Source organism: Nelumbo lutea, chromosome 1 (assembly GCF_056320005.1).
Source record: "Nelumbo lutea isolate HS-2025 chromosome 1, American lotus-T2T, whole genome shotgun sequence".
Lineage (NCBI taxonomy): Eukaryota > Viridiplantae > Streptophyta > Magnoliopsida > Proteales > Nelumbonaceae > Nelumbo > Nelumbo lutea.
The window spans coordinates 38,665,364-38,683,606 of NC_142684.1; the positions used below are offsets into that span (position 1 = coordinate 38,665,364).

Below are 18,243 nucleotides of genomic sequence, written 5' to 3' on the forward strand. Positions count from 1 at the left end.
TGAGGTGGATTGTCATTTCATTCGATATCTCCTTGCTAGCCACATCTTTCTTCCACATATCTCCTTTGGTTTGCAACTTGTAGATCTCTTCACCAAAACTATAAATAAGGCATGATATAATTTTCTTATGGACAAACTAATGCTTATTTCCCAACATCAATTCGAGGGGAAGTGTAGAAAAGAGAAAAGATAGTTTTGTACTTTTCTTTCTTTATTTGTATATTATTAGGCGTATATACAAGTGTACAACCTTGTCTTATTATTTCTTTTGTAAGGACAATCTTTTCCATTTACCTTTTAATATAAATATATCTTTTCTAGGTTGGATCGACACTAGATCAACCTTAACAGCCTTAGAGTTGTCTTGTTACTCTCTTACTAGTCTCTCTCTTTCTCTCTCTCTCATAGGTTAATAAGAAGAGTAGTCTTGACACATATTTGTCAGATCTCGTAGTCATAGTGTGTAGTTATCGCCAACACTTTCTAATAAACTCAGCATAACCATAGGTAAGAAGTTTTTCTCATAATTAATTCCTTCTTCCTAATGAAGATCCATTTGCAATCTATTATTTTTACCCTAGGGGTGGTTCTATAAGCGTCCATACTTTAATAAAGTTTGATTCCTTCTCAAGAACCTCAATGCCATTGTAATAGTTGTGACCATGAAAATGGAAACCAACCAGAGTATATTCGTTAAATAAAATATACAATAAAAGCTGAAAACCGTAGCTTGTATTGGAAAAATTCCTATTTATTGACGTTGAAAGCTCTTAGAATAACTCTCAAATTCCTGTTGCGATACTGGCATACTGCTAATTATTTATCTTCATTGTAACTTTTTAATTAAAAGGGTAGCCTAGCGCACAAGGCTTCCTCCAATGCGGGGTCTAGGGAGGGACAGATTACACAGCCTTACCCCGCACATAGTTGTTGTTTTCAAATATAACTTGTTAATTAGAACAACTAAAAGCAAATTAAATTGATAAATCCTCTTAACTACAAAGTACAAACTACGTGTATTCTAGCTATGTTCTTTTCCACTCAACATGTATTAATTTCTGTAATGTCATTCACATATTTAATCTATGAGATTGCTTGCTTTAGAAATAGTGGTTGAAAACTTGTACATGAAAGTACAGAAGAGATTCATGAGAAGCTTGAAACCATGAGAACCCTGAAAATTTTTATAGAGAATCCCTCATCTATGTTGATGACAATGCTCTTGAAGTCTCTGCAAATGTTGTTATTGTGGCAGCATATTCCAGGAGATCATATCAAGAGGTTAATCAGACCTTCTCTTAGTCCTCCTTATCCTCAGATCGATATTCTCTACTTTGCTTCTTGGTCAAAGAGCTACTTGAGTCATCAACTTGAGCAACAGTGTGTCTCTGAGGTACATCATCTTCATCCGGTTTCTGAAGTGTTTGGATAAGCATGAGGACAGCAATCACAAAGACAATCAGGTATATGGTTCTAATGCTGATTAGTGAATTGATGTAGCCAACAAGCGAGGGACCTCTGATTCTTTTCTGCACTGTTCTTCCTTCTCTATATCCTTCAAGGAATCGTGTTATTTGGGACCCCTGATCCTCCTCATCCATACTTTCTGAACCTATAACCTTTGCACATAAAATTGAAAGAACATAAAGATACAACTTATTATATCCTCACTCAAAAAGAAACAAATACTGATAACAAGTTGAACACTTGTAAAAAAACAATGTGAAAGAAGAACAACATATTTAAGCAGTAAATATTGAAGATGTTTCTTATCAATGTGTTACTTTTATTCTTTTTAGTAGTGATCCACATACTGCTTTAAAAAATTGTGTTGTCCAGCCTTTACATTCTTACGTCCTGAGTGCTAATCATGTACAATCACAAGTGACAAGTTCAGATAGGAATGCTTCCAGAAGATGCATAATGTATAATATTACATATCTATAAATGTACAGCCTAACAAATACATGATAATCATATAAATAAATCATTTTTACTTTTAGATATTTAGTTGAAGAGTTTAACATGCTATCATCTTATGCACGGTATTTGCATTCTGATTGTACAAAATACTAATTGTAGCTTACAATTGCACAAAATACTCGTTTTAAAATATCAGCCCCATTACAGTAACATTTTTTATTGGTAACCCTCTTAGAGTAAAATTTCAATGCTGAGTGAATGGGTTTGGAATGACTTGTTTTGCATCAGCTAGGAAATTAAATAATAATAAAGATAAGAGTTGAGATTTAAGAGTGTAAACGATACGAGTATTACTTTTTGAGATACAAGTTATTACTTTACCTATATATATATATATATAGAGAGAGAGAGAGAGAGAATAATGCAGGGAATATATATATATATAGAGAGATAGATAGATAGATAGATAGATAGAGAGAGAGAGAGAGAGAGAGAATAATGCAGGGAGTAATCCCATTTTTGTTTGTGAAAACATAATAATGATGAAAATGACATATACACCCCTGGTTGACAGCAATATAAGAAATCAGTATAAAAGCAGTTTAAAGGGACCACAATACTATCCATTCTAAAAATATAAACATCTCAATGCTCCCCATCAAGCTGAGCAAAGATATTAAAAGGAAAGAGTGAAAAGAAAAAAAAAAACAAGAGAAAATGGATGGGAAGGGAAAGGAAGGGAAGGAAAGATAAGGGGAAAGATTTTTATTAAAAGATCCCCCCCCCCCCCACCTTTCAGCTAGTGCCATGCATCTTCATTCTTCTTAATATAAAATATTTTATTAAAAATAAAGAAAAATGAGATTCTCCTTCCTTTTCTTCCTCCTCCCCTCATCCCCCTCCTCTTAAGGAGGCATACATCTCTTACATTCTGAACTATGCCCCACACCCTTAGGTAGTGATATGCCTTGCATCATGCCTCTGTGTTTTAGAACATCGATTTGGACTTGACTATACCTTTAGTGAATACATTAGCCAATTGTCCTTTTAAAGCCACAAGTGGAATATACACTTCTCCCAACAATCCTAGTAAAAAGCCACCGTGAAACCATCAAGACCAAGAGCTTTAGATTTATCCATAGAGAATACAACATCCTTTATCTCCTCCAAGTCAAACCTCCTTTCCAACCAAGTTTTATGCTCCTCAAAAAGAGTATGCCACTCCAATCCCATCTAATGGTTTTCTAAATATTGATATGAAATGATCCACAAAGGCTTTGGCTATATCAGCTTGCTGAGTGACTTTGTTACCATTCACTTCCAACTTTGAGATAAAATTTTTCCTTCCACTTGCCATTGCATGAAAGAATTTTATTTTCCTATCCCCCTCCTGAAGCCATTTGTTCCTATATTTATGTCTCCAACTAATCTCTTCTTTGAGCAAAATGTCCTCCAACTGCTTCCTCAATGGCCACCTCTCTACCTCAATTTTGTAGATTTTCTCTTGCTTCTCTTCCAGCTTTCCAAAATATTGGATGCTCCACTCTTTAATCTTTCCTTTTAATTCCTTCAACTTCCAATGGAATTTCATACCAATGGGAGAAGCTTCAAATTTTACAGTTATATGGATCTTCATCAAGGTTCGACACTTAGCCCTTATCTATTTGCACCGACTAAACATATTCAGGAAGTTCCATAGTGAATGTTGCTCGGGATTCAGAGCTGAATAGTACCTTGTTTCTCCTGGACAATCCTAAGGGGGTTTTCCTAGATCCTACCAAATCTGATATTAGGGTTTGGACTCTGTCAGCTTATGGGGTCATTTCTTGTGCATCCTACTTCAAAGGTTTAACGCAGTCTTCTATTCCGCTAGGGCAGCCTTTTTTGGTTAAGTTTGATACGAACCTATTCCACCTAGGGTTAGGTGCTTCTGTTGGGAAGCAATCCTAGAAAGAGTCAACACTAGTGATTTACTTCAGAAAAAAGAGACCAAATTGTTATTTATCTCCTCACTGGTGTGTTCTCTGCAAGGCTATGGATGAGACTCGCTACCACTTTACTAATTGTATTTGGGACTGGTGTTTCTCTTTGTTTGGGTGCAGGTGGTCTCCCCCTGTTGGATGTATAAAGTTGGCCAAAAACAAAAGAGGAAGGGTAACATGGAGATGTTTAAGGGCTGCTATCTGTTGGACTATATGGGAAGAAAGGAACGGGAGAATTTTTTCAGATAGAAAGAAAAGTCTACAAGATCTTTTGGAGGTGATCCTATGTAGAGTGGTGCAGTGGCTGAAGTCATTGAAACTGTTATAAGACTTCACAGCGGCAGATCTGGTCAGAAATTGGAAGGACACCCCCTATCTATTTGGACGACTCCTCCCAGGGGTTTCATCAAATTAAACTTCGACGGTAGTATTGGAATTCCGGGCCCCACAGGTATTAGGGGTGTTATAAGAAATGAGGAAGGTATGATAACAGCTCTGTTTTGGGGGCCAATTGGAGTGGGGGATGAAGGGATGGAAAGATCCATTGTATGGACACCGGATAAAGCGGAATAGAATGGGTGAATTTCAAAAATTTATTTCCTTACTACAATTGGGAATCGCATTCCCTATTTTAGAAAACTAATTTTCAAAGATCAATCTTGAAACAAGAACCGAACCAAATCTGAACAAAACAATAGAAGAAGGAAATACCTGATATGGAGAATTAGTATCCCCCAATGAAGGTGTTCACGCCCAGAAAAGTCACCAAAGACTGCTCCCACTAGAGATGGTGCAGTGTAAGACGGAGCAGAATCAGCAACGTTCTTCACAAGAACTGGATCCTTCGCAAGAACCCACTGGATGGCAGGTGAGCACAACTTCTTTTCAATTCTTTCACAAAGAACTGAAATCAAGAACCCTTCTTGATGACTCCCACGTGAGTGGAGACGAACTGCTAAAGGCGGCGGCGGCAGGGAGAAATTGGCACAGTCTCACTGTATGCTGATTTCTCTCTTCTGTGTTGTATCTGTATCTCAGATGGGTGTCTTTCGAGGCTACCGCCAACCTCCTCCTTTTATAATCCTAAAGGGATCAGCTCCTGATCCTATTAGGAGATGTTGATCCCTTTAAGTGATAAGGTAGAGTCCTTATCTAATCTGTAGATCATGATCAGCCCTCCTAAATTGATTAGGAGTTTCCATATTCAAATCATATTCAAATCTGGACTCTTACTGAGTGGATAGGGACTTTCCTTTATCCTTTAAGGCTGGTCCATATCTCAGATTCGCCCCATTCAAGCCAATCTAATTGACTCAGCTCGTATTGGGATTTTGGCCCATTAAGTGTATGTGCTTCCAAATTGCTGCCTAGTTGGGCTTTCTTTGTATGGCGTGGGACCCAAACGTTGATCTACACATCAGCCACAAGGGTTCGGCCCAGCCTTTGTCACAAGGCCTAGCCGGATTCACTGGAAAACCCAGTGAACCCCTTGAACTCATCATATGGACTCTATGGGCCCAACACTTACACTAAGTGGTCCTTGGGCCAAGCCACCTTGTAACACCCAAGGACTGTGGACAGATGCAAGATTAGCCCATCAAGTTTAACCCTCAAAGGCCTTACACTTAACCTCTCAGCCCATAATGATCAAACACTACTCAACAAGGGAGGACCTCCCCCTTGACTGCAAGGTACAGTGTTGTACTCTCCTCTTACATGGACCCCGAGGACTAAAACCTTTTGCAAACAATTTTGGAAACCTATAATATATATATATATATATATATATATATATATATATATATATATATATATATTATATCACATAAATATATTTTGCAAAACAAAATTTCAACGATTGAAATCAACTACCGGCAGTTTTGGTTGCCATCAGAGAGAGTGCATTTCCCCGATCATTACCTTTGTCCGACAAAGTGGCTGATCCTGTCACTACGATCACCCACTCGGATGGATTCATGAACCGTCTCAACATACCCAGGTTTTGACCCCCTCTAAGGGTCTCACTGATTGGCATATCAAAGATGGCTCAATCCGCCACCTAGTGCAGTACCATAATCGAGTCTAGGGGTCAGGTGTAACATTCCAGTTTTGCCCACTAATCGCCAAGGTCCAGGGCAATACTGGAATTCTGGTCCGGTTCAAGGTCTCAAGCTCATCCCACACTGCATGTACCTCGGGTCTCACCCTAGTGGCAGAGATAGGCCACCCCAACCAACTTGGCAGCACATCAGTGTCAGCCTTATCAAGGTAGGTCTCCCCAGACCGACCCACTGACTGCGAACGTTCTAAACCAACACAAGTCTCATAAGTGTCCGGTTTTAAGGGTATTACACAAAAACACACCACATAACATGAATCAAATATGCACTTTATTCATTTACAATAAATGTCACAAGTACATCAAACTAATTGGAGCTAAGGGCATACAAAACTGTCTAACAGGGGATGCTCTCCGGGCTGAGATCTCAGTTGTCCTAGAAGGAGTTCGAAGGGATAAAGAGTTGAATATCACTCAATGATTGTAGAGGGAGATTCTAAATTGGTAGTGGCTGACTAAGGATATTTAGGTGAAATTGATCTGGGTAAAAATAAGTGCCAACTCTTTTGTTGATGGGCTAGCCAAACACGGGGTGACTAGGGACTCTATGTTTTGGGCTTACTTGTAATCATGGCTTCTTTTGTTCTTCTGTTTGACTATGGGTGGGGAGTTGAGAGATTTTGTCTGGCTCTTTCCATATTTAATTTTTTCTTAATGAAAGTTACGAGTTTTTGATAAAAATAAAGTTGTTTGCAGATGACACTATTTTAATTGATGAAACTAATGAAGGATTAAATGCAAAATTAAGCTTATGGACAAATGTCATAGAAACAAGGAGTTTTAATATAGGACTAAAACAGAGTATATGACATGTAAATTTAGTAATAATAGGAGTGTAAATCAGCATACATATAGGATTAGAGACCAAGAGATAACTTAATGTATCCAATTCTGGTACCTTGGTTCAATGATTCATAACAAGGGAAAGATTGGGGATGTCACCTAGAGAATTAGAGCAGGTTGGGAAAAATGGACGGGTGCATCTAAACTTTTGTGTGATAGGAGAATACCAGTTAGATTAAAAGGAAAATTCTCTAAAACAGTTGTAAGGCCAGATATGTTGTATGGAGTAGAGTGTTGGGCAGCCAAGAAAGGACATGTCCAAAAAGAGTGTGGCAGAAATGCAAATGCTAAGATGGATGAATGGAAAAACCAGAAAGGATAGGATCAGGAATGAAGTCATCCATAGAAACCCAGGAGTAGCTTCAATAAGTGATAAAACGAGAGAGAGTAGGCTAAGATAATTTGGTCACATGCATAAAGACCGCCAACAGTTCCAATTAGAAGTGATTTGTTACAAGTGGAAAGGGCTGAAGAGCTAAGGGTAGACCAAAAAGAACATGGGTGGAAGTTGTAAGAAATGATTTAAGCATTAATAACTTAACAGAGGATATAGTTTTAAATAGAACAGAGTGGTGAAACAGGATTCATGAAGCCGACCCCATATAGTTGGGATAAGGGTATTTGTTAAAAGGAGTGAATCAACCTGAATGGATACAAGATTCAGCCTCTTCATCAGTCATTGGATCTCAGTCCAGGATGTCAAACTAGATGGATAATATGTTAGTTTCCATTCTGATTTTCCCTTTAGATGAACTTAACTATCTCAAGTGGGCTAAGGGAGTCAAATTGTTTGTCAGTAGTAGAGGGAAGACTGGTAATTTGAGAGGTGGTGACATAGTGTTGCTGAACCAAGGGAGAAGAGTCCCATCCATAATAAATGGGACCAAGAGAGTTGTATGGTATGACTTGGCTCCATTCAACCACCCAGCCTTTAATCAGGAATAATTTTATGTGGGCTGAAATTGCAAAGGAGGTGCAGGATCAAGCAAAAGCTATGTACTCTAAACAAAGGCATCATACTAGAGTTCATCAGTTACAGGTAGAATTAGCCGCTTGTAAGCAAGGGGACAAAAATTTATCTATTTAGAATTGGATTACTATCAAACTATTGCTTGGAGAGATGTAGAGCATGCAAAAGATTATAGGAAGTTACTATCTCAACAAAGGGTGTAGTTAGTCTCAACCCTATCTATGAACCAATCAGAGTTTAAATACTGTGAAGAAATATTTACCTAATCTAAAGGAAGTATATGCACTTGTTCACTCAGAGGAATCTAGGAAGAAAGCTATGAACATTAGTGAGGGGGAGCCAATCGCCTTTATTGCTAAGAGTAATGTTAAGAAAGGTGATCATTCCAAGAAATCGGAGAAATCTGAAGAGATCAATAAGGATAAACTGCAATGTTACTCACTGTGGTAGGGTAGGAGAAGACACACCAAGGAGCACTGTTGGGATTTGGTTGGGAAGCGTAACTTACAGCAGAAAAAACAGGGGAACAACAAAGGAGTGGTAGTTCGGCCAATGTTGTGACTAGCGCACCTAGTCATGAGTAGAAGATTTCTCAGCTCACTACTATACCCATTTAGAGATCTGGCCCAAAGGATGAGTAGCAGATCTCTCTTTTTAAACAACTTGGTAGGGCACTCCACCAATTTGAGGGAAACTCTTCTAACCCCTCCACTTCATTTGCAGCTAACTCAGGTAACCAAGCTACTGCATTCCTTTCTACCTCTACTATTGGAAACTCCTGGACCGTTGACTCTGGGACCTCCAATCACAAGACTGGTAAACATAATCTGTTTTCCTCTTAGTTTTTGTCAGGATTGGATAAGGTGAGAATGGAAAATGGGTCCTTCTCTTCCATTACTAGTCAAGGAACTATTTCTCTTCCTTCTAGGCTTGTGTTGATCCATGTTCTAAATGTTCCTAAATTACTCATTTATCTCCTCTCCTTTAGTAATTTAACCCAATCTTTGAATTGTAAAGTGACCTCTCCTACTTCTTGTCTCTTTCAAGATTTGACTTCAAAGAGGATGATTGGTGAGGGTTGTGTGGTTGATGATCTCTACATCCTAGACAGTGTTACTGAATCAAGGGCTTCTTCCTAAATTACTCATTTATTTCCTCTCTATTAGTAGTTGAACCTAGTCTTCCAATTGTGAAGTGACCTTCTCTCCTACTTTTTGTCTCTTTCAAGATTTGACTTTAGAGAGGACGATTGGTGAGGGTTGTGTTGTTGATAGTCTCTACATCATAGACAATGTAAGATCAAGAGCTTCTTCACCTATTGCCTTTATAAGTCTTGATGATAGTTTTATTAAAATTCAAATTTACTTCGGAATTTTCATTTTGATCATATATTGCTTGAAGCTTTAAAGTGTCTTTTTCCATCTTTGTTTAAGTGTATTCCAATGTCATGATTGCAGTGTCAAACGTGTTAACTAACATTGTAGAACTTTTCTAGTAAGAACTAAGAAATCAAAATTTCCTTTTCATATTATGCATTCAAATGTGTGGGCTTTCTAGTGTGTTATCTAATGGTGGTTTTCATTATTTTATAAGATTTACCAATAACTATTCTTGCTACACCTCGATCTATTTGTTACATTCTCATAAAGGACTGCCTCAGGTGGCTAAAGATTTTGATCATATGGTATATTCATAGCTAAATGTCATCATTTAGATTCTTCAGACAGATAATGCAAAGGAATACTTTGAAAAAGGGATAAACATGGCTAACAACAGAAAGTTACATCATAGTTCATGTTTCCAGACACCACAACAGAATGGTGTAGTAGAATGGAAAAACAAGCACTTTCTTGAAGTTGCACGTGGTCTGATGTTATGCACATGCACATACAAAAGAAGTTATGGAGTTATGCACTTCATCTCCTATTCCCTCAGTCTCCTCTGTTCACCATTCCTCTCCAGATTTTTGGATGCAAATGCTCTATCCATGACTATCTCCTTCCAGAGATAAACTTGATCCAAAATCCATTTCGTGTGTTCCTTAGGGTACCCTACTTCTCAAAAGGGTTACAAGTGTTATGATCTCATTTCCTGTATTATATGTCCTTGAATGTTACCTTCTTTGTGTCTCACTCCCATTTTCCATGGAAAGATATGTGGTAGAGAAGAGAGGTAGCTTGTTCAACATAATTTACCATTTCCAACATACCTATGCAAACCTTGTTTGTGATCAGCAGTGCCAAAAGGTCTAGTATGCTCCTACAAGTGTCAAGCCACTCCATCTGAACCAGCAAGATCTCTAGAGGAAAATCACTTGCCACCCAGTTTTCAACTAGGTATTGTTTCTGCTTCTAAACCAATGATATTGATATTCCTACTACTCATCATAAAGGTGTCAGATCTAATACTACTGAACACCCAATCTTACTTTTCACTTCTCTTAATTCTTTGTCTCCCTCTTGTCATTCTTTAATCTCATTTGTTTCTGGTGAGACTATTCCTAAAATCCTTGCAGAACCCTTAGCATCCCCCAAGTGGTCTAATGCTATGCAGGAGGAGATAAGTGCCCTATACAAGAATAAGACTTGGGATTCAAGGAATGAAAGAAATGAAAGGGGAAGATGGGTCAGATAGGGGTCAGAAATTTGTCGGAGAATTGGAAGAAGTCATGAGAAATTTAAACACGGCTAGAAGATGCAGACCGATAGAATTGGAGTCCGTTAAGGGGCTTGGGTTTTGATTTGGGCTTTTGCTGGGTGGTGGCTGTAGTTGCTTGGGGCTTGAAAGGGAGTTGGTTTTGTTTGTTTTGACGATTGGGGTTTCATTGGTTGTTTTATATCGCTTTTGTTTCCTTTTGTAAGGGGTTTAGTTTTTTGAGGGGTTTGTCCGTTTGGGGCATTTTGTCCTGGTCAGGTTTTGTTTTATTTTACTTGGGTTTTCATTGGTCCATTTGGGGCATTTTGGCCTGGTCACTTCAATAAGGTTGTTAAGCAGATGGGGTTCAAACAGTGTCAATCAGACCATACCATGACTATAAAGAGGCAAGATAAGAGGCTTGTCATCCTCATTGTATATGTTGATGGTGTTGTTAGTACAGGTGATTGGGTAGAAGAAATAAGGAGGTTAAAAGAATTTTTGGCAACTCAGCTTGAGGTGAAAGATCGAGGCCCCCAGAAATACTTCCTTGGGTTGAGGTTACTGGGTCCAGAAGAGTAACTTCATCTCCCAAAGGTAATATATCTTAGATCTTCTCTAGGATACTAGCAAGCTGGGGTGTAAACCAGCTGATACCCCCATTGATCCAAACCACAAGCTTGGTGGTGGTGAAAGCGAGACAATTCCAGAGATTTGTTGGTTGATTATTGTACCTATCTGTGACTTATCTAGACATTGCTTATGCAGTTGGAGTCCTTAGCCAACATATGCATGCCCCTCGTACATCCCATGCTTCTGTTGTAAAGAGGGTTCTAAGGTACCTAAAGAAGCACCCAGGAAGGGGTATTCTCTTTGCTAATAATGGGCATTTAAGAGTTGAAACATATATTGATGCTGATTGGACTGGGTCAGTGGAAGATAGGTGGTCAACACCTGGTTATTGAATGGAGGTTGGTTTTAACAGCGGAAGAAGTAAAGGATTGGGGAAAATCTTAGACTCAGTGGTGCAGAAGTTCGGTTTGGACGCTGATGTAGTTTTATTGCCATTTACAGAGAGAAAGGTGATACTGGGCATTGATGAGCAAAAAATTTCACGACCTTTGAGACCACCGAGGGATTGGTCCAAGTTCAGAATTGGCCGCCGCTGTGCAACATGGTGGAGGGCACTCACGGAAGCTTCCTAATAAAACTGGTAGGACTTCCATTCCATCTTTGGAGTGTTTTGAACATTGCCACTCTAGTGAATCTGTTGGCAGGTGTCTCAGAGGAGGTCAACTTTCAAGACCTACATGCTGCAGAGGAGGTCAACTTTCAAGACCTACATGCTGCAGAGGTTAGAATCTCAGGTGTAAAGCCAGAACTCCTACCCTGTTCAATTGAAATTCTCTCTGACGGTGCCAGGTTTCGTGTCTGGGTGATATCAGAGGTGGAAGTGTGTTGCTGGGAATGACGAACCAAGGTAGACGATGATGTAGACGTGGTGGGCTTGTGTCCACGTGAGGCACAAATGGGAGCTGGAAAGACGATGGGAGAAAACCAATCGACAAGTAATCTATTTAAAGAAAGAAATTCACATAATTTTGACTTAAAAGGAGTTGTTAGAGGCGGATTATCTTTTGCTGACGTCTAGGGGAGGCTGTGGTCCATCTTTAAAGGTCACAAGAACTGTTGGTTCTGCCCCAACTGGTCTTAATTTTGAGTCAGGAAAAAGGATTACGTGATAGCTTAAGTCATCACGTAGCTCGGAGTAAGCAGCCTCTGATCATAGACGATAGCTCGTCTATCTTCATCTTCAAAGAGGGGTACTGACCCTGAGTTGATGCAACTTGTTAGGCCCGTCAACAAGAAAGGAGACTCCCTGGTTTGGAGATCTCATTCAGACTCACTTTCTGCTAGCACTTTCCGCTCTACGTCAGACTGTCCAAATCCAAGATATTCAAGAGTCCATCTTGAGGAAAGGGAGGAAGAGGATGAGGGCTGGGTGGCCTGTAGCTTGGAGGAAGCTGAAGTGGAGGGTTAAGATGATTCGACCAGTTTATGAAGTGTAGGGGATGCAAATCCTTCAGATGAGGAAATCGCAGGAACCTTAAACTTGGAGCTGTTATTTTTTGAAGCTCTCCAATCTATTTTTTTCTTGCTGTTGAACTGTTAGAAGTAAGATGGAGAGTTGGAATATCGAGATTATCTATTGGTACTATGGGACTAGGTGTTGGAGGTAGTAGTGATATTTTTGGGTTTGGGATCATTATTACAATAAAACTTGATGGAACAAATTATTTGGAGTGGGCACAATCAGCAAAGATGGCTATTGGTGCCATCTTAGCTATGTAATTCTATGTTACATCATATTGCAAAAAAAAATCCTATGGGCTAATACTGCTAGGGAGATTTGGGATGGAGTGACTGAAACCTACTTTCAGAAGGAAAATGAAGCCAGAGCCTATCAGTTAAGAAATTAGGTGATAAGTATGAAACAGGAAGAACAACCTCTTGCTGTGTATTTCTCCATGTTGAAAACCCTATGGCAGGAAATAGATCACTTAGAAACTGTGGTATGAGAAAGTGTAAATGATGCAACAACTTATCACAGACTGGTAGAGGGGAATGGGGTTTTTGAGTTCTTGGCAGGGCTGAATCCTGAATTTGACATTACTAGGCAGCAAATTCTTTCTAGGGAGGGTGTGACACTCTCTCAAGGCTATGCCTTTGTCTCTGGAGAGGAGAGTAGGAGGAATGTAATGCTGAGATAGCCTGGGATTGACTAGTCGGCTATGATTGGTACAACAAAACCTAAGCCGAATGGAGACAGGGGGAGTAGTGAGACTAGAAGGGAAGATAAGGACTTGGGGTGTGATTATTGCAAGCCTAAGAATACCAGGGACACTTGTTGGAAGATTCACCCAAATCTTATGCCTACTCGGAAATGAAACAAGAAGGGAAATGCAAATATAGCCACTACAGGAGACTCTTCAGCCCCTCTCTCCCAAACTAATTGGGAATCCATTGCAATAGCAGCAGTGAGAACAGAATTGGAGAGGTTTGGACAGCTTATGAGTAAGAAAGATTCACCTAGCTCTAGCCTTCCAGATGGATAGCAGAATGCAAGAGCCAACTACACCACTTTCTTTGCACATACAAGTAGTTCATATGCAATTGCAAATCTTGCATCCACTTCAGGTAAGGAGGGAGTCGAGGGACCTCCTTGGATTATAGACTCAGGAGCATCTGAGCATATGACTAATAACCCTACCATTTTCAGTTCTTATCAGTTGTGCTCTGGTAAAGATAGTCTCTACAGCAGATGGTTCACATATGCCCATTGCTGAGAAGGGGACAGTTAGAGTGACCAATGATATAACTCTGTCTTCTATTTTACATGTCCCTAGACTTTATACCAACCTATTGTCAATTAGTTCTTTGACAAAAAATTTGAATTGTTCCATGACCTTTCTTCCTGGTAATTGTGTTTTGCAGGATCTGGAATCAAAGAAGATGATTGGGAGTGGTCATGAGGTGAATGGAGTCTACCTTCTAGATGAGATTCTGAGACATCAAGACCATCATGCTGGTAGCAACAGTAGTAGTGGGTCAAAGTCAATGAACCATATTATGCTTTGGCACAATCGCTTCGAACACCTTTCTTTTAGTTCTTTGAAATGTCTTTTCCCAAAGTTGTTTGGGTCTATTCAGTTATCTACTTTGGAGTGTGAGATTTGTCAGTTAGGAAAGCATTGTAGACAGTCTTTTAAACCAAGTAATAAAAGAAGTACTGCTTTTAATATTGTTCACACTGATGTATGGGGGCCATATCAAATCCCTTCCATGGGAGGATTCCATTGCTTTCTCTTGTTTCTGGATGATTATACACGATATTCTTGGATATATTTGATGAGATCACGTGACGAGGTTCCTAACTTGGTACGACAGTTCCACCAGATGGTTCTCCCACAATTTGGAGTGAAAACTAAGGCTTTTAGATCAAATAATGCCAGAGAGTACTTTGAGAAGGACCTGACCACGTATCTCTTAGAACATGGTGTAGTTCATCAGAGCAATTGTGCATATACACCAAAGTAGAGTGGAGTTGCTGAGAGGAAAAACAAACACATTGTGGAGGTGGCAAGGAGTCTTATGGTGTGTGCTTCAAATCCTGAGCAGTTACAGGAAGATGCAATTCTTATAGCCGTGCATTTGAATAACCGTGCTCCTTCATAGACTTTGGAGTTTAAGGTGCCATTTAGCATTCTTTTTCCAGATAGAGAGATATTTCATATACCTCTGAGGGTTTTTGGTTGTGTTTCTTTTGTTCACATTCTTGGCCCTCATCGCAAGAAATTGGATCCTAAGGCCAAGAAATGTGTTTTTCTTGGGTATGCTCAAAACCAAAAGGGGTATTGCTGTTATGACCTAGTGTCAAGGAGCAGATTTGTCACTATGGATGTTACCTTCTTTGAATCCACATTCTTCTTCTCGAGTGGTTCACCTTAGGGGGAGAGTTTTGGGGAGGAGAACTCACAATCTGTTCCTCTTCTTGTTTCTATGGTGCCTCCATCAGTTCAACTAGCATCTACGTTAGTTCAACCAGCACCTGCACCTCTAGTTTCATTACCTGAGCCACTACAAGCAGCCTCATAGAAATATCAACGCCGGTAGATGATGGTTGACTCCACACATCCTCAACCCACACCAATCTCTGTCAGTCCTTCTGGAACTCCAAATTCGGCAGATATAGTTCCAGGTATTCCTCTTGAGCCTGAGCTTGTTATGTTTTCTGATAATAATGTTTCTGTCCCTAACACCATTGTTGCAACTGATCCCACTAACCTTGATCTTCCCATTGCACTTTGCAAGGGGAGAGAAAGTGTATAGCCTACTGCATTTCACACCATCTTTCCTGCAGTGCCTTATCACCCTCCTACTGTGCTTTTTTTCTTCCTTGGATTCTGTCTCTATACCCAGGAATGTTACTGAGGCTCTCTCCAAACCTGAGTGGAAAACAGCCGTGCAAAATGAGAATAATGTTTTGGTCAAAAACCAAACTTGGGAAATAGTTGATCTCCCCCCAGACAAGGAGACAGTCAGATGTAGATGGGTATTCACAGTAAAGTATAAGGCCGATGGCAAGATAGAGAGGTACAAGGCAAGGTTGGTAGCAAAAGGGTAAACTCAAACCTATGGTGTTGATTATCTGGAAACCTTTGCACCAGTAGCTAAGATGAGCTCAGTTTGTACCTTTTATCTCTAGCAACCACCTATTCATGGCCCTTGTTCCAGTTTGATGTCAAAAATGCTTTCCTCAATGGTGATTTACAGGAGGAGGTATATATGGACATTCCAGTAGGCTTTTATGAAAATGTTGGTAAAGGAAAGGTGTGCAGACTCAGAAAATCTCTGTATGGATTGAAACAGTCACCTAGGGCTTGGTTTGACAGGTTCAAAGGGGCACTAACCCGTTTTGCATACATACAAGCACAGTTTGATCACACCCTCTTTGTGAAGAGGAGAGATGCTCTGGTGTCAATTCCGATTGTGTATGTGGATGATATAGTGGTGATAGTAAATGATCTATAGGAGATTGATGATCTCAAAAATCATTGCAACAAGAATTTGAGATCAAAGATCTTGGTGAGCTCAAATACTTCATTTCACAGAGAAAGTATGTACTTGACCTACTACAGGAAACTAGGAAGCTAGGGACCAAACCAGTAGACATTAATTCTATTGATCCAAATCATAGAATTAATGGTGTGGATGGTGTGTGTTGACAGATGTTGTTGTACACAGGTTTAGTACCACAGGGGTATTTCCGTAATTTTTCCAATCTTTATGTTGTACGACCAGTATAGTATAAATAACAACTGCTTCACTCGCCTGAAGCATTCTTTTGAGGCATTCAGTCCTCTTGCCTCTCCTCCCTTCTCTTCTTCTCTTTCTCTCTTCCTCCTCTCTTCTCTTGTTCAACATGGTATCAGAGCAGGTTCGTCCAGGCCTGAAAACAAATTAGTTGAGGTCATTCTCCAATTCTGAGTAGGTTGCCTCTTTATCTCCTAGAAGTCGTATCCCTGATGTTCGAATTCAAGAAGGAAGAAGGTGCCGGCCTGACTGTTCAGCTTCCTAGCGCAGAAAAAAGTTCTAGTAAGAGTCTTTTCATCTTCCAGCCCAGATGCTGTTTTCCTTGATTGCTCGGCTGTAGAGAGGCTGTCACCTGATGTACGAAGAGGATGTTCTGGTTTGCAGAGAGGCTGGCGTTTAAGAAGGTACTTCCCATCTATTGTTCGGGTGCCCTGGTATTCAACTGAGGTTGTTTTTTTGTTGTTTGTCTTCTTGCACCCTTCGATGAACTGATGGTGCCCTAAAAATCCGAATGTGGTGTTCTCCTCTTGTGTGTTACTACTATTCGGCTACATTATTGATGGACGGAAGTTTTTTTTCTCCCATTGATTGCTCTTGCTGTTCGGCTACATTGTTGATCTCAGTGACTACTCGGCTACCCTGAAGTTGGTGTCAGCCGATTAGGGGTGTGGTATGAAAACTGTAAAACCGTAGGTCATACAAACCTGGTTATGTACTACAACTGCAGTGTCTGTATGTTTGTTCTTTGGATTCCTACAAAATTGTAGGTCATACAGACTAGTCCAAGTGTTGCAGCAACAATATTTGTTCTAGGCTCTCTGTGAAACCGTGGGTCAAAAGTACCTAGTGTTAGATAGTTTTGTATGCCCTTAGCTTCAATCAAAATGATGTACTTTATGACTATTGTAAATGAATAAAAGTGCATTTTTTATTCATGTTCCCTTGGTATGTTTCTGTGTAATACCCTTAAACTGGACACTTAATGAGACTTGTGTTAGTTTAGAATGTTCACAGCCAGTGGGTCGGTCTGGGGAGACCTATCCTGACAAGACTGACATTGTGGTGCCACTAAGTCGGTTGGGGTGGCTTGTCTCAGCTACCGGGGTGAGACCCTAGGCACATAGAGTGTAGGATTAATTGAATCTTTGAACCGGACCAGATTTCCAGTATTGCCCTGGACCTTGGAGATTGATGGGCAAAACTGGAAAGTTACACCCGACCCCTAGACTCGATTATGATACTGCACTAGGTGTCGGATTGGGCTGTCTTTGATGTACCAATCAGTGAGATCCTTAGCGGGGGTCAAAACTTGGGTATGTTGGGACAGTCTGAGAATTCATCTGAGTGGGTGATCATAGTGACAGGATCAGCCCCTTTGTCGGACAAAGGTAATGATCGGAGATGCATTCTCATTGATGGAAACCAAGACTGCCGGCAATCGATTTCAATTGTTGAGCTTTGTTTTTACAAAATATATTTTATATGAGATATAAAAGTATATATATTATGGTTTTAAAAGTTTGCAAAAGGTTTTAATTCCCGGGATCCTTATAAGCAGAGAGTACAACACTGTTCCTCGTAGCCGAGGGAGAGGTCCTCTCTTGTCGGGCAGTGTATGATCATTATGGGCTGAGAGGTTAAGTGTAAGACCATTAAGGATAATACCTGATGGGCTAATCTTGCATCTGCCCATAGTCCCTGGGTGTTACAAGGTGGCTTGGCCCAGGGACCACCTAGGGTAAGTGTTGGGCCCATAGAGCCCATCTGATAGGTTTCAGGGGGTGCACTGTCCATAACAGTGTATTCAGCCAGGCCTTGTAACAAAGGCTGGGCCGAACCCATGTGGCTGATGTGTAGATCAATGTTTAGGCCCCACGCCATACAAGGAAGCCCAATTG

General features: G+C 40.1%; 1 protein-coding gene across 1 annotated transcript in view; it reads right to left on the reverse strand.

Annotated features, from left to right (window-relative positions):
- Window positions 1–953: 953 nt before the first annotated feature.
- PDIL5-2 (PDI-like 5-2) overlaps window positions 954–18,243 on the reverse strand; it is a 70,363-nt gene continuing 53,073 nt past the window's right edge. The window contains exon 5 of the mRNA XM_088965592.1: window positions 954–1,619. Within this exon, the coding sequence (XP_088821718.1) occupies window positions 1,299–1,619 (321 nt within the window). The 3' untranslated portion in view covers window positions 954–1,298. The remainder of the gene's footprint in view (window positions 1,620–18,243) is intronic.